This window comes from Cryptotermes secundus, unplaced genomic scaffold (genome assembly GCF_002891405.2).
Source record: "Cryptotermes secundus unplaced genomic scaffold, Csec_1.0 scaffold1777, whole genome shotgun sequence".
In the NCBI taxonomy this organism is placed as follows: domain Eukaryota; kingdom Metazoa; phylum Arthropoda; class Insecta; order Blattodea; family Kalotermitidae; genus Cryptotermes; species Cryptotermes secundus.
Window position 1 is genome coordinate 118738 of NW_019724777.1, and position 13739 is coordinate 132476.

The 13739-nt window shown below is 40.7% G+C and overlaps 1 protein-coding gene across 7 annotated transcripts in view; it reads left to right on the forward strand.

Annotated features, from left to right (window-relative positions):
• The window catches only part of LOC111863069 (rho guanine nucleotide exchange factor 18), a 64248-nt gene extending 50509 nt beyond the window's left edge, over positions 1-13739 (forward strand). For all 7 annotated transcript variants that reach the window (XM_033750909.1, XM_023849040.2, XM_023849039.2 and 4 more), the window contains 9 exons: positions 1140-1272; positions 1825-1982; positions 2316-2425; positions 7070-7251; positions 8882-9065; positions 9299-9423; positions 10237-10433; positions 11391-11598; positions 11688-13739. In XM_033750909.1, coding sequence (XP_033606800.1) covers positions 1140-1272; positions 1825-1982; positions 2316-2425; positions 7070-7251; positions 8882-9065; positions 9299-9423; positions 10237-10433; positions 11391-11598; positions 11688-12383 — 1993 coding nt within the window. In that variant the 3' untranslated portion in view covers positions 12384-13739. The remainder of the gene's footprint in view (positions 1-1139; positions 1273-1824; positions 1983-2315; positions 2426-7069; positions 7252-8881; positions 9066-9298; positions 9424-10236; positions 10434-11390; positions 11599-11687) is intronic.

The window sequence follows — 13739 nt, forward strand, 5'->3', positions numbered from 1 at the left end:
CTTAAAGTCCCTCCCGGAGGACTTGTTCCCTGAATTTTTCCGTCCTTAAAAATTCCACGGCCTCTGCTGGGTTTGAACCCGCGTGCCTTGAGTCATGAGGTGGGAACATTACCCCTAGACTACGGAGGCCGCTTATCCTGAGATGTTACTTCCACTCCTTTGTTTTTTTTTCTTTTCCATTCATTCAGAAAATGCCCAGTTCTGTGTTTATATTTTAAATTCTTCTTCTGTTTATTGCAGCCCTTCACAGATCAGAAAATCCCTCTCCCTCCTGGCTTTCTGTATTCTCATCCAGTCTGTAATCATCACGGTCCAAGATTCACTGTCACAGTGATATCAGGACAGCCATAACTTTGTAAAACTTCAACACTGTTTTTGTTGTAGTCTGTTTCCTCAGTGTTCTTGAAATAGTGAAATATATTTTGCAACCTGTTTGCTTTTCTGCGAACACACTGATTGTAAGTATACAGAGTGTATGCAGATTTTCTTTACAACTTATTTGTGTGTTAAAACTGGATGAAAAGATGCATGCACACTGTTTGTGCATCATGTGTGAGAGAACCTCAGATTCATGCTCTAACCATGTACACTGCACATGTTGATATGCTGCAGCATACCTGGCTGGAGCCTGAATGTCACTCAGACATTGTATGTGTGTGTAATGTTCAGAACATACTACACTACAAGGTATCTAGTGTATTTCTGGCACAGGCTAAATGGCCACAGTAGTTTGTTGTAAAAGCAGGTTCCTCCACATTGAAGCTATTCACCTTTTATGCAGTCTGATCATTTGGCTTTTCTGCTCTTAATTTCGTGTAAGGCCTGTTATCTAATTTATCCTCTTCTTGATTTTTCTACATGAATATGGGGTCTATTGTGTAACAGAGTTTATTTTTATTGGAACTGTTAGGCTTATTTTGGACTCTATCCTTCATCTGGTATATAGAAGGCAAAAAACCTGCCCCATCCACCTGAGGACGGAGACAGATCCAGTCTCTGAAACGTGGTTTTTTGTCTTCTATATACCAGGCAATTGATTATTTCATAGAGAAAAATGGCTTCTTTGTTTGAGACTTTGTGTAGGAACTTGAGTGTATGGCACTCCATACAGCACATGGTTTGGTTATGTCTTTTTTCAGGTTTGAAGGTGTGGCAATGCTGATGCAGGGTCGTGGGAAGATGCAGCTTGTTTTGGTAATTGTGCTCTCTGATGTCCTCTTCTTCCTGCTGGAGAACAATCACAAATACTCATTCTTCACACCGGACAATAAGGTGATGCATGATTTGGAACTTGGTGCTTGGCAAGTTCATCAGGTTTGATAGTATAATTCGTATGGGACACAGCTGCTCCAAGTGTGTAGCTGATCACATTTGCCACAGTTGGACTGTATCCTGAAATTCTTCATTCAGTTTCATATCCTTACACTGGCTTCTGTGATAGATGTGTTTTAATATTGTTATCCCATTTATGCCTAGATGCTTGTAAAACTCCTCCCATTGAGGTTTTGTAATCAAAAGTTAATATGTATTTCTTGTTTCAGCCTTCATGATTTAATTGATTGTTAATGTTAAGAAAACACATTGGGAACTTCATCGTCTAATTTTTTTTATTCCTGTCCCTGCCTGTCTCATTTAGAATGACATTCTGGTCTCTCAGTGTGAGGTGCCAAGTTGCACTTCCAGATTAGTAGTGCTGTAGTAAAACATGGGTACTGCCCCAGTGCACACAAAGTCATCTGATGTCATAAGGTACATCTTAATGTTATCATCCAGTCTTATGGTTTCTTAGCACATCTGTCAGTTATGTTACTTTAAATCTTACAGGCTGGTGTGGTGTCACTGCAGAAGCTCCTTGTACGAGAAAAGGCTGGGCAGGAATCACGTGGTATTTACCTCATTTCCTCCAATCCTGCTGACCCTGAGATGTTTGAACTCAAAGTTCACAAACCGAAAGACAAACAGATGTGGATCCGTGCAATCAGGTGAGATGCAGACTGACAGCTCATGTTATGGTCCTGCAGTTTGACTCATATAACAACTCTCTTCTTGCTAGGTCAGATTGTGCAGTGTCAAGTTGTAGGATGTGTAGTGAACAATGAATTGGAAGGGATATTGCAGGAAGTGGTTGTGGTCTACTTTGTAGTACTTTCCACATGTTTGCGTGTAGGGGCTGAGGAAAATCATTAAGACCTTCATCATGTTAGCCAGTTGCTGGGCTGAAATTTGAGTCCAGGACCTCTAAAATGTGAGGTGGGATTCGTACACACTCCTTCATAGTATTTTGTGTGTCAACTGATTTACGTGTTTGTTTCCAGGTCAGCAGTGCAGACTTGTCAAGAAGATGATGACGATGCTGTGGTGCTAAGTTCTGAAGAGAGGCAGAAGGTTCTGGAAGCAAAGCAGTCACAGATACGCCAGATTGTTGGTGAGTGCAGTGGAGCTGTCCACAATATGTTTGTTTCTTGTCAGGTCCTTGTGGGCAGGCAGTTGCTGGTGCGGAATGCGTTGGTGTCATGGGGTTAGTGTCCAATTTCCAGACACTGTCTCCATCTCCATCATAATCGGGGTTAATGTGGAAAGTGTCATATTTGTGCAGAGTATGCTCTTGTCTGCGCGGCTGAGGGAATTGTGAGCACAGTCACGTGGTCATTGGAGGCCTCTTGGAGTACAGACTGGTGGGCAGCATAGTAATCACTGACTGTCTTACTACCCACTGTTCCATCAGCAGCAATACACAGTGGGACATCCAGTATCTAAATACAACATTCTCTCTTGATGGTCTAGTGGTAACATGCTCGCCATTGAGCCTTAAGTTTGTGGGTTCAGACCCAGCCAGGGTCTAGGAAAATCTGTAGCACAGCTTGTTTCAGAAGAGCAGTAAAGCCAGGAGTCCCGTGTTGTACATATAAGGCATGTAAGAGATCCTTTCACTCATGATAGAAGATGAGTGAAGGCAAAATTAGATGCCAAAGAGCTTCATACTGCTCCTAGGTTCCATTGCAGTCACACTTGGTGTATGAGAGTGGGAACAACTTGAAATCACTCAACCCAATTCATATACACTAGACAACAGGGCAGTGTTACTTGCCAAAATAAGTTACAAATGCATCGACCAGTTAAGGTTAAAAACACAGGTGACTTAATTGTTAAAGTGCAGCATTATAAATCAACCATATCAGATACAACATAGATGCAACACTCGTCACATCAACCCGTGATGTTGGAGACAGGGACAGTCTGTGGCAGCCCATATTGACATGGTCGATAGCGTGAGAAAACTTCATTATATAATGCAGTTCCCATGAAAGTTCTGATCTACATGTAGTTACTGCTGCTGCTGCTATTTAGTTACACATGTGCACGGAGCTAATGCTGGCATTCACATCAGAAATGTTCTCTGTCTAAAAACCTAAAATTAAGACATGTGTAACTACAGTCTTATGGTGTATGAAACCTGGTCTCTGTTCCTGAGGGTGGAACATATGGATGGTGTTTGAGAACAGTAACAGGATCTTTGTAACTTCTAATTAAATATTATTGTAGTGATGAAATTTAGGAGAATAAGGTGGGTGGAGCACGTGACCATGCATGGAAGTGGTAAGAAACGCTTGCAGATTTACATTAAAAAGTCTAAAAAGGAGACCTAAGTATAGAGTGAAGGATAAAATTCAGCTGGATCTCAAGGAATAGAGTGTGAGGGCTTGGGAAAATGGAGGTGCTGTTTACCTATGCTTGTTTTGAATTCACTAAAGATAAATGCATCCATGGGCCTCTTAATTGTAGTCATTCATTATGTACAAGGATTTGGTTTAAGTATCACTGTAGTTGAGAAAGAAATGTAGCAGGGAAATGGGTAAATTTGTTTAGCACCATGTAAAATGTTAAACATAAAATTGAATGGAGCTTTGTCAGTGATATGCCGCAGTGCTGAAAGTCTTGAGTTTATGTGAACATTCTGTGTACAGTTAATTGGATGCACCATCGCAAAATATCACCAGCCTAAGAACACAGACATCAGTAATGGACACATGCAAGAATTACATTTAATTCAAGACAAGAATTTTGAGAAATTCAAAGAATCAGGATGAGAAGGGAAAATTTCTCTGCTAGACAAATTTTTTATTTGTGGCACTAGCCACTTTTTCACAGTGCAGTGAAGTATACGGCTTATCCATTTTATTATCAGATCTTATTTCAGTGTAAATTTGTCATAAATCATCGTATTTTTAAAAAAGTGAATTTTGTCATTATGATTCTGATGGATCGGATAATTTGCATGGTACCGTACATAGCAAAAGTTGTTCTCAAAAGATTCTTCAAGTTCAAGTCTGAAGAATCAGCATTTGAATCAAGATATTTCTTCTCCCATCTTCATCTGAAGGATTTTGAAACTCACACATGCCCAATCTATAACCGAAATTGTGAAGTTCATCCCACCACAGTATTTGCTGATTGCGTGATTGATACTGTTTTAACAAAAGTGTCAGTATTTGTGTTTCAAGAGCACTTGATGTCTATACAAGAGAAGCACATTCACTTGGTCATACAATTTCATATCAAATGAACAGTTGTATAAATGTGTATCAGCATCATAGTGTCTGTCTTCTGAATGTTACATGCCAAGAACCATTGAACACACAGTGTCATAATGAGGGCCATTGTTAAGATCTGAGTTTCTCAAAACAGTGAATAATAAGTAAGATTATGATCTTGTGAGATGTGATGCCATGTAGTCTGGTAGATTGTTATTAGACCTCCAGGCTACTCAGCATCACAAAGGTGTAACTGTAGTCACTACTTATCAGGGGTTCCCTTTGAGGAAGGGATATCGGTTGATGTGCGCTTTGCTACAGTCTCTGTGTGTCACTGCATAATTCTCTTTCCTATTGTTCTTTCTCAATTTCCAAAGGCAGCAGTTTGGGATTTAAAGGTAAAGCACCGTGCTGAATGTTCATTGTATCTGGCTTGTACTAAGAACGGAGAAATGAAAGATCACTTTCACATTCATTGCTGTGTTGAATGCCCATTCATACTTATATCCACGCACAAGGAACGGAGCAAGATTTATACATTCAGTTCTCCCTCCAGGAAATATGTATAACAAAGACCAACCAGTTAATATTATTTAGGGAAATAATCACTGTTTATTGTGAAAATCACATAAAATGCATGTATTCAGTGTGTGGGCAAAATGCAGTTTCTTGATGTCAAAACAAGTAGTATGTATGGTTACATCCCTGCTTTGAAGGGTTGGCCTGTCAACTGCATGCATTATAATAGCATTAGTGATAAGGGAAGATGGTGTAGGAGGGCGCAGTTGTGGCCTGTGTTCAGGGTGCTATGTTGGGACTGAAGAAAACCACATAATTCTCTGTTTGCATGTTTGGGAACCTCTTGAATTTGTATGCTACAAACTGAATTGCTTAGAAGTTTAAGATTTCTGGATATGATGCTATGTAGCCCTGCAGAGGGTTGTCACCATTTTGGAGGACCATGCTGCCTCCATCTTCAGTGTAAACATTGGTAACCATCTTGCAGAGTACATGTCGTTACATGCTTCATTAATATTCACCACTGTGAGAGTCTCAGGTGTTGCATGGCTGGAAGTTGTCTGTTCCTTGTGTTGTGGCATGTTACAGTTTAAGGATATCAAGTGATTGTTCAGAAGTGGCTCTGCAGAGTACAGAAAGTGACAGGAACCTGGCTGTGGAGCTGCAGCTCTTTATTCATTGGGAATTAAAAGTTGCCAAACTTCTTGAATCACCATTGTGTTTAGTCTGTAAGCACAGATAGCTTTACCTGTTTACATGGAATATGGATGAAAGAGGACTGTAGTTTATTGAGGCATGAAATGTGATCAGGTCAAGTTATTGGCTTCTGTGCACCACCTTTCTTCCATGTGCACAGCTAAGCAACCACAGTAATTCTAGTTTTTGATATAGTTTGGTGGAAATTGCTATTGGTTTGTTCTACCGTGAAGATGGAGGCTGCAGAATTCTCCAAAACGTTGGGATCTATCTGTCAAACTGTATGTTATCTCATCAATTGTGCTTTGAGGATGGAGGCAGCAGGTGCCCCTGAAGCATTGGTAACTATCTGCCAAACTACAAAGCATCACATTTCAGAAGACCACAATATAATATTCACTGTTATGAGAACCTCAGATCTCTTGATGATTACACATGAAGCTTGCATTCACAGCAGATGCCAGGTATTGCTTCCAGCACAGTAATGCTGACCCTTTCAATGATAGGGCAGTAGTGCCTGCTAAATCTTGCCACATTCTTCATATTCACATGTCCAACATATTTTGAAGTTCACACTTAGATTGGTTAGTATTTCAGCTTGTCATCAACAGTTGGCAACTGTATACTGTTTTTGTCTTTCTGTGACCAAAGAATGCATTTTATTTATACATACACTATAGTTCATAGTTCATAGTTCTTTATTTCATTCCATAGATCCATACAATTGAGATGTGGAAACAGTCATATAGGAGGAGCAATAAAAACATTACACAACATTTGGCATTTGGCCCTTAAGTTGACTCAGCCTCTAACAAAAATGAGTACCAGGAATATTCCTGGGGTTAGAAAGGGTGGCCGGCATGTAAGGTTGACAACCTCACCTCTGTTTGTGAGCCAACAGTCTAGAGAACATGGGAGTCTTGACATTTCGTCACCGTATGGGCAGTCATGGCCTTTTAAAGGGATAGCTTTACTTTTTTTTTTAAATTAAGGTATTATCTGTAACTCTGCAGCAGCAGATACTTTCTGCAAGGACAGGCAACTAGCGTTTAAAGAAGTTTCCAGAAGGCAGGAAAATGGTGTGGCATATTCAGTGGATTGATTAATTTTATAAAATGTTATGACTGGGTACTAAAATGTATAATCTAAATTCAGGGTTTTTTTTTTTTCAAGTTCTACAGCACAGACTTGTCTTATTGTGCACTTTGATTATCAGGAAGCTGTAAATACAGAATCACAATATGTATCCAGTGCTGACATCCCTCTTGCACAGAGGATGGGCATTGCAGTGTGATGGCAGACAGAAGCTGGGCTTGTTGCAGGTGTCCTGCGGCAGAAGGATGTTGAGCAAGCTCTGATACTGGAAGAGAAGATGGCATTGCAGCAGAAGCTGCTGGCTGCTGCAGGAGTGGAGAACATGCTTGAGTGTCCGAATTACAGTGGTCTGGTGGTGGAGGACACGGAGAGCTCAACCATGTGGCAGGAAGTGCTATCAGCAGTCCAGGTGAACTGTTCAGTTCCATTGCACATCGTCCATTCTTCTAATACACTGAACTTCAGTTCTGTGTTCTTTTGTGTGGGTTTAGCAACAAGCCTCTACATCTGTCCTTGTCTTCCCAGAGCACCTCCTCAGTTTCCTCGCATGCTCTTCCTTCCATCTGCCTGTTGCTCCCATCATGATCTCAGCATTCCTCTTGGACATTTCCATTCCGTTTCTCTCTCCGGTTCAGAACCTTCTGAGGACTCTCTGTTTGTTTGTTCTCGAACCATGCCTGCTCCATTTTATTCCATTATTTATTCATTTTTCATCCAGTGTTTTTATCTTCAAATTCTTTGTATTTTTTATTGTTTCTTATTCTCTCCTTCTGCTTAAAAATCTTTTCTCAGTTGCTGCTGTTCTTTTAATATCTTTGTTGAAGCCCATTCTTCCTCACCACTTGTGGTAATTTTGAAATACATTCTTCCACCCTTTGGCATTTTCAGTTTCCAAAGCATGTCTCTAGGGATTAGATTTTTTTTTTCTTTCGTGTTTACCCTTTCCATAATTTAGATACTATCAGTGATTTGGTTGGTAAAGTTGAGAAGATAGCAAGAAAACCATGGGTTACACAGGAGATGATGAGTAAAACGGAGGAGTGAAGGAAATGGAAGAATGTAAACAATGAAGAAGGCAGGAGGAAATACAGGAGACTGAGGAATAATTGAAAGAACAGGACGTTATGATTTGATGTACATGAAGGCAAAAGAACTAGGATGGAAAGAGAATCATGGGATTCAAAATGTTGGCATCGAATACTCCCAGGGGAATAGAATAGTAAATCAGAGGCAAGTGCTGAAAATTTGTGAAAAGTATATTACAGAACTATATGATCGACCTAATCGGCCAGAAACCTTAGAAGTTGAACCAGAAGAAGAAGTAGATACAGATGGGAAAGGACCATATATTTTACAAAGAGAGGTGGAAAAAGCTATCAAGTTAATGAAGGGAAAGGCTACAGGAGATGATGATGTACCTGGAGATGTGCTCAAGTTACTGGGAGAAGGTTGCAGCAGCAATGAAACGAATAATCAGTGCAACAGGATATGTAAGTACAGTGTCCTCAGCATGCAGTTTTGTCGATTCTTCTGTTGCTTCCTTTCTCCTGTAAAGTCCCCCCAAGTACCAAGTACTCATAGGTGGGCATAGTGGTAACACCACAGGCTTATGTTTGGGACGTGCTCAGTTCAAGTCTGATCTGGGACTTCTGTGGTTTCACTCAGTTTCTCCAGGCAAATGCAGGGATAGTGCCACAATTAGGCCATTGCTGCTTCCTTCCAAATCCCTTCAAATTCACCATTCACCTGTTGTCATGCCACCCAGCACTACATAATGTAACTACAGACAGCATTGCAAATAATCCACATACCGCTTCCAGTATCATGTGTATGGCAGAACACATTCTTTCTGCAGTGTGTGAAATCTTCCTCTTGGTTGACATTTGAGTGTTTTATGGGGTATCTTATTACAGCTAACTCATCCAAGGCTTACTCTGCAAAGTGTAATATGTAAATAAAATGTATGTATGTTGTGTCTTGTGTTCTGTGTGGGTTCCCTGTGCATTCTCTGTAATGGCCTGATCACTTTGCATTTGCAGGAGGTGAACAACTTGGCAAGCTCACTCTACGCACCAGGAACAAACTTGTCTCGTAGTGTGAGTTCTGTTGGAGAACATCACAGTGAAGCCTACATTTCACCAACACTTCCAAAACGTGCAGAGACATTTGGGGGTTTTGACAGTGCTAATAAAGATCAGTTGCCAGCAGCAGCTGGAGTGAAAGGTATGTTGTTCATATCTCTCTGGCCACACAGACACATTCTGTAAAGTGTACTGTGAAAGCCATCTGGCAGTGACTTTAACCTTATGCTTAAGTGTTGAATCCTTCCCCACATTGGAAGCTTCTGGTTGTGGGTACGAATGTGCTACAAATGTATCTTTATGCCTGACAATCCAGTTTTTTGCTTCACGCCACAGAACAGCAAGTACAAATGCTAGTACAATCTATAATTACAGGTGTTGTGAAGAAACACCAACCAAAAGAGAATCATGACCAATCACACGATTCTACTTCAGCGACCCCAGATTGTGAGTCAAATCTTGGGAGTAAAGGAGATGTTCGTTCTCACAAACTACCTCTGGTGAGTTGAATTATATATATGTCTTCGGCTTCTTGTTCTGAAATCTTGTCTTTTTCAAACAGGACATTCTGGTTTTAGTGTTATTTTTGGATATAATTAAATCACAGTTCTTTATATTTTATGTAAAGTCCTTTTCTCCAGGTACCTGCATCTCTTTTTGTGACCGTAATCATTTTTGTAATGTAGAAGTGGTCTGTTTCCACTGCTTTCCATTGCTTAGCAATCATCTAATGCACAGAGCAGTCACTGTTAATTCCTAATATAAGAAAACTTAAGACTGTCACAGTAAATAAACTTTTGTCATTTCACTGCAATTTTACATAAGAAAACACCTGGGTGATGAACTGTTTAATGATGTGTGGTAGGTCATTTGCAGAGATTAAGTACTCTGGAACTGTCAGTCAGTGTTTTTCTTGATTTAGTATAGATTTAAAGTGGTCTCAGTCCCATTGCTTCACAGTTATATTTCCACCATTGAAGGACTTTGCTCACATTAGTGTTTGTATCTTTCCCCAGAAAATCCTGAAAGGGTTATTCAGAGTGTTATTTGAAAGCATAAATAATGAGGTGAAGTGACATTTGTTTGGTCTGTGAGAGACTACACAGGACAAGATGGGAACTTCAGATAAACTCAGTACACTGGGAAACAGAGAGAGCTAGGTGCAGCATTTAGAGTGGAACTGAAGTGATTGCTCCAACTCTTGCAGAGAGGGAGAGGAGGAGGAACTGGCAGGCTAGGGCAAAGATGGAGATGAAGTAGATAATGGTAAAGGCTAAATATTTTGAGGCTGAGCGTTTGTTATTGTTTCACAGGACCACTTGCCATGGCGCAGTGCAATGATGGCCACAATTCCTCCTGGTGTGCTGACTTCAAACCTCTGTGACAACTCGTGCGAGTTGCCAGCATTGCTGATGCTTGGGCAGGAGCAGCAGCTGGCCGCAGTCCAGCTGTCGCACTATGTCTACAAGTTGCTGTCCATCATCTCGCAGCAGATGACGTCAGTACACAGGTTCATCTTGTTCTCTTCACTCTCCAGCTACATAGCCACTGGCAAAATAACTGACAACAGCAGCAAGAATGATACAATAACAGTACTGGCATTGACAGTGGTACTGATGATAATGATGCCTTGACATTCCAATAATAATTGCTCATATTATGACAAAGCCTCTTCCATCTTCCCATAAGCACTCCTTATACTTGTATGCCTGTGTCTTACCCTATTCTCTTTTGTATATCTTCCCTTATTTGTCTCTCACTAGTGGCCATACATTCAGCATCATCAGTAGTAATGTTCTCCAAGGAATTCTACAGTTATCCATGTGTAACAGCTGCGTACTCTTAATTTCATCGGATTTTCTTATGTCATATTTTATTCCTTCATACTTGTTACAATATGTCTGCAGTTTGTTGCCTGCTTACATCTCCCATGGTGCTTGTCCATATGCAGCTTCTGTGTTTTATATTTTAGTATGACTTCAGTATTTCTTGATATTTTAAAATTCTCAGATTATCTCTGTATCCACTGGATGACTGAACAACATAGTCAGGTGTTTAGATCTCTGCTTTGTATCGAAGTGATTGCGAATTTAGATCTCAGGCCAGAGACCAGCTTCTTCGAAACACTCCTGTTAAGTGTACGATATATTCTTCTACAGTCTTGTCTTGTATATTGAGACAGTATCTTCCCTCCAGTCATCAGTGAGCCATGTGTGTTTCCAAATCTCATACAGTACTCCATGAAGTAATTAATAAAAGAATTTTCTTCTGCAATATTGCAATATTCTTCTTTTCCATATTTGTTGATACTTTTACCATGCCTTTATGATCTTGAATCTTCTCAAGTCTCATTTTCTTCTGACCTGGCTGTGAAACAGCTCACACAGTTTCCACCACGAAATTGACATGAAGGTAATATAGTCATATCTCACCTTTCTAATCTGATTTTCTGCATTTTATGTTCCAGCTTGCAGGCTCAGCTGTCTGCATGCAAGTCCCAGCTCATACAGGAGGATGGGCGTGAACGCCGCCCCATGTATAGGCACAACCAGCAGCTGGAGGAGTTGCGCAATCTGCAGGACAGGCTCACGCATGAGAAGGAGGCATGGCAGCGAGAGAAGGATGCAGAGGAGAGGTACATAGAGGAAAAGAAAGCAGAGCTGCAGAGGCTGCAGGTGAGTAGCCTTCAGGACCTCCAGGATATGCTGTGTGTTTTGCAGATGTGTGAGTTTCACAGTAAAGTGGTAATGGTAACATGTTGCAGGAACAGGTGCGAGCAGAACAAAATGACGTCACTCAACAGCGGGAACAGCTGTATCGCAAGCTGGAAATGCTGACAAGCCAGGGTATTCTCATCAGCCCCAATCTGCCCATGGTGACTGGGACACTGCCTCATGAGGAAAGCCTCTCCAGTCAAGGAATCCACATCAGTCAGAGCACAGATGATTCAAGTCCAAGTACAGGAGGTGAATCGACAGTCTCATCCCCCACCAACACTGTTGATCCTCGGCGTAAGTTAGAATCCAAGTGGAAAAGTGGTTCCAGCAAATCTACATTGCCTCTGAATCTCATTAGTGCCACCAACCAGCAGAAAGTGGCCCCAAATGTGCAAGTCAAGCAGCAGCTCCCTCTAAAGCTTGCGACTAAACTCAGCTCCTCTGTGACTGGAGGCATGCAGCAAATGCTTCCCCTTAAGCTGAGTCAGGGATCTGACTCACGTCGGAGCAGTGGGTCAGGCACTGGCTACCAGAGGCTTGGCTCAAGTCACACGCGGACTGGCAGCAGCCCTGCTATGATGCAGAACTCTGACGTGGGTCCCAGTGGGACTGAGGGCGCTGCTCGTACCAATACGTACCCCAAAGTACCAGACAGGTCACGCATCCACAGCCCTGACTCACATCCCCACACGCCCACAGGCATCGCTCCCCAGGCATCTGAGGATGAGGTGATATTCTTCTGATGATGCACCATTGTGGCGTGTCCTGGTTACTGTGCTCACAGTGTAGTGTGACATCTGTTACTTCCTCAGGCCTTATTAGCATGGACTTGATATATAAATTCAACAGTATTTTCCTTTTTATACTGTACTGTTACATTCTGTACATATTTACAATTGTCATTCCCTCCATGTTAAGCAACAAATCTTTTATATGTTATTTTATTAATTTTATTTTCAATTTTTATTGCACATTTTGGGAAGTACAATGAGTAACCTTCCACTGTGTTGTAGTTAATTTCAAATTGTTATATAGTGTCTTCCCATATAAAGTACCTAGTTGAAAGTAATTTCTCTCAATCATTGTGACAATATAGCATCATTGCATGGCAGAGACTTGATTGTTCTTTTCAGTGTACTCTGTAGCAAACCAATTGTTACTGTTAGGAAAGCGGGAGGTGCTTATACTTAATTTACTAATGGCCTACTGTGAATGTCTTTCCATTTCCGTAGGTGAAAAGTATTTTTGTAAGATTTCTAATTATTCTCTGACTGGTGTAAATACTGAACTATGCAATAAGTTAGGATCCTGTCCCTTATGTTTCTCATTTTGGAAGTGAAGTGGGTGCCGTGGGCTTTCACCCACTCAGTTTGTTACTCATTCCTGTCTCACATGATTGTAAGTAAAATTGGCTTAGGTTTTAATTTGACGTTTCATAATCGACCTACATACAAGTGTCAAACTGAAGGATAAAACTAATGATTCCATCTCCTTTGTGGTCTTCCAGCATCCCTCTTTCATTGTACTTTGTAATTGAATATTTTATATAGGGTGGAATTCTTTTCCACCATTTCCACATGATCCACATTGATTTCCAATTCAGAAATTGCCCTAACTTTTACAGGCTGTGATGCCTCTCTTTAATATCTTCACAGTCTTGCTACCTTCAGTTCATCAAAGAAGTAAATTCCTTTGTTTCCAGCACTTTTGCCACAGGAGAGAGAGTATTAAGAAAGTCAGTATGCACATCAAGTTTTTTTGCTCTCTCATTTTTTTATCTTCAAATGTTGAAACATTGTTTTTCTTATGGCTCAGTTGCCAACCCTTACGCAGCACAGAAATGAATGAGCAATTCTGACTTTCTTCCATGGAATATATTTTCTTATACAGATTTGTGTTTGGAGTGTGTAGGAGTGTGCATGTAGAAAGAATGTATTTATGTTGGATGTGAGTTGACTGCTTTCAATTAATTTATGATGGTAACACTGATATTGTGAGAACTCACTCCGCATTACGGATGTGTGTGTATATATATACATATAAATTATTGTGCAAGTAAAGATGTGTTTGTGACTAAGAATAAACCAAAACTCTTGTCA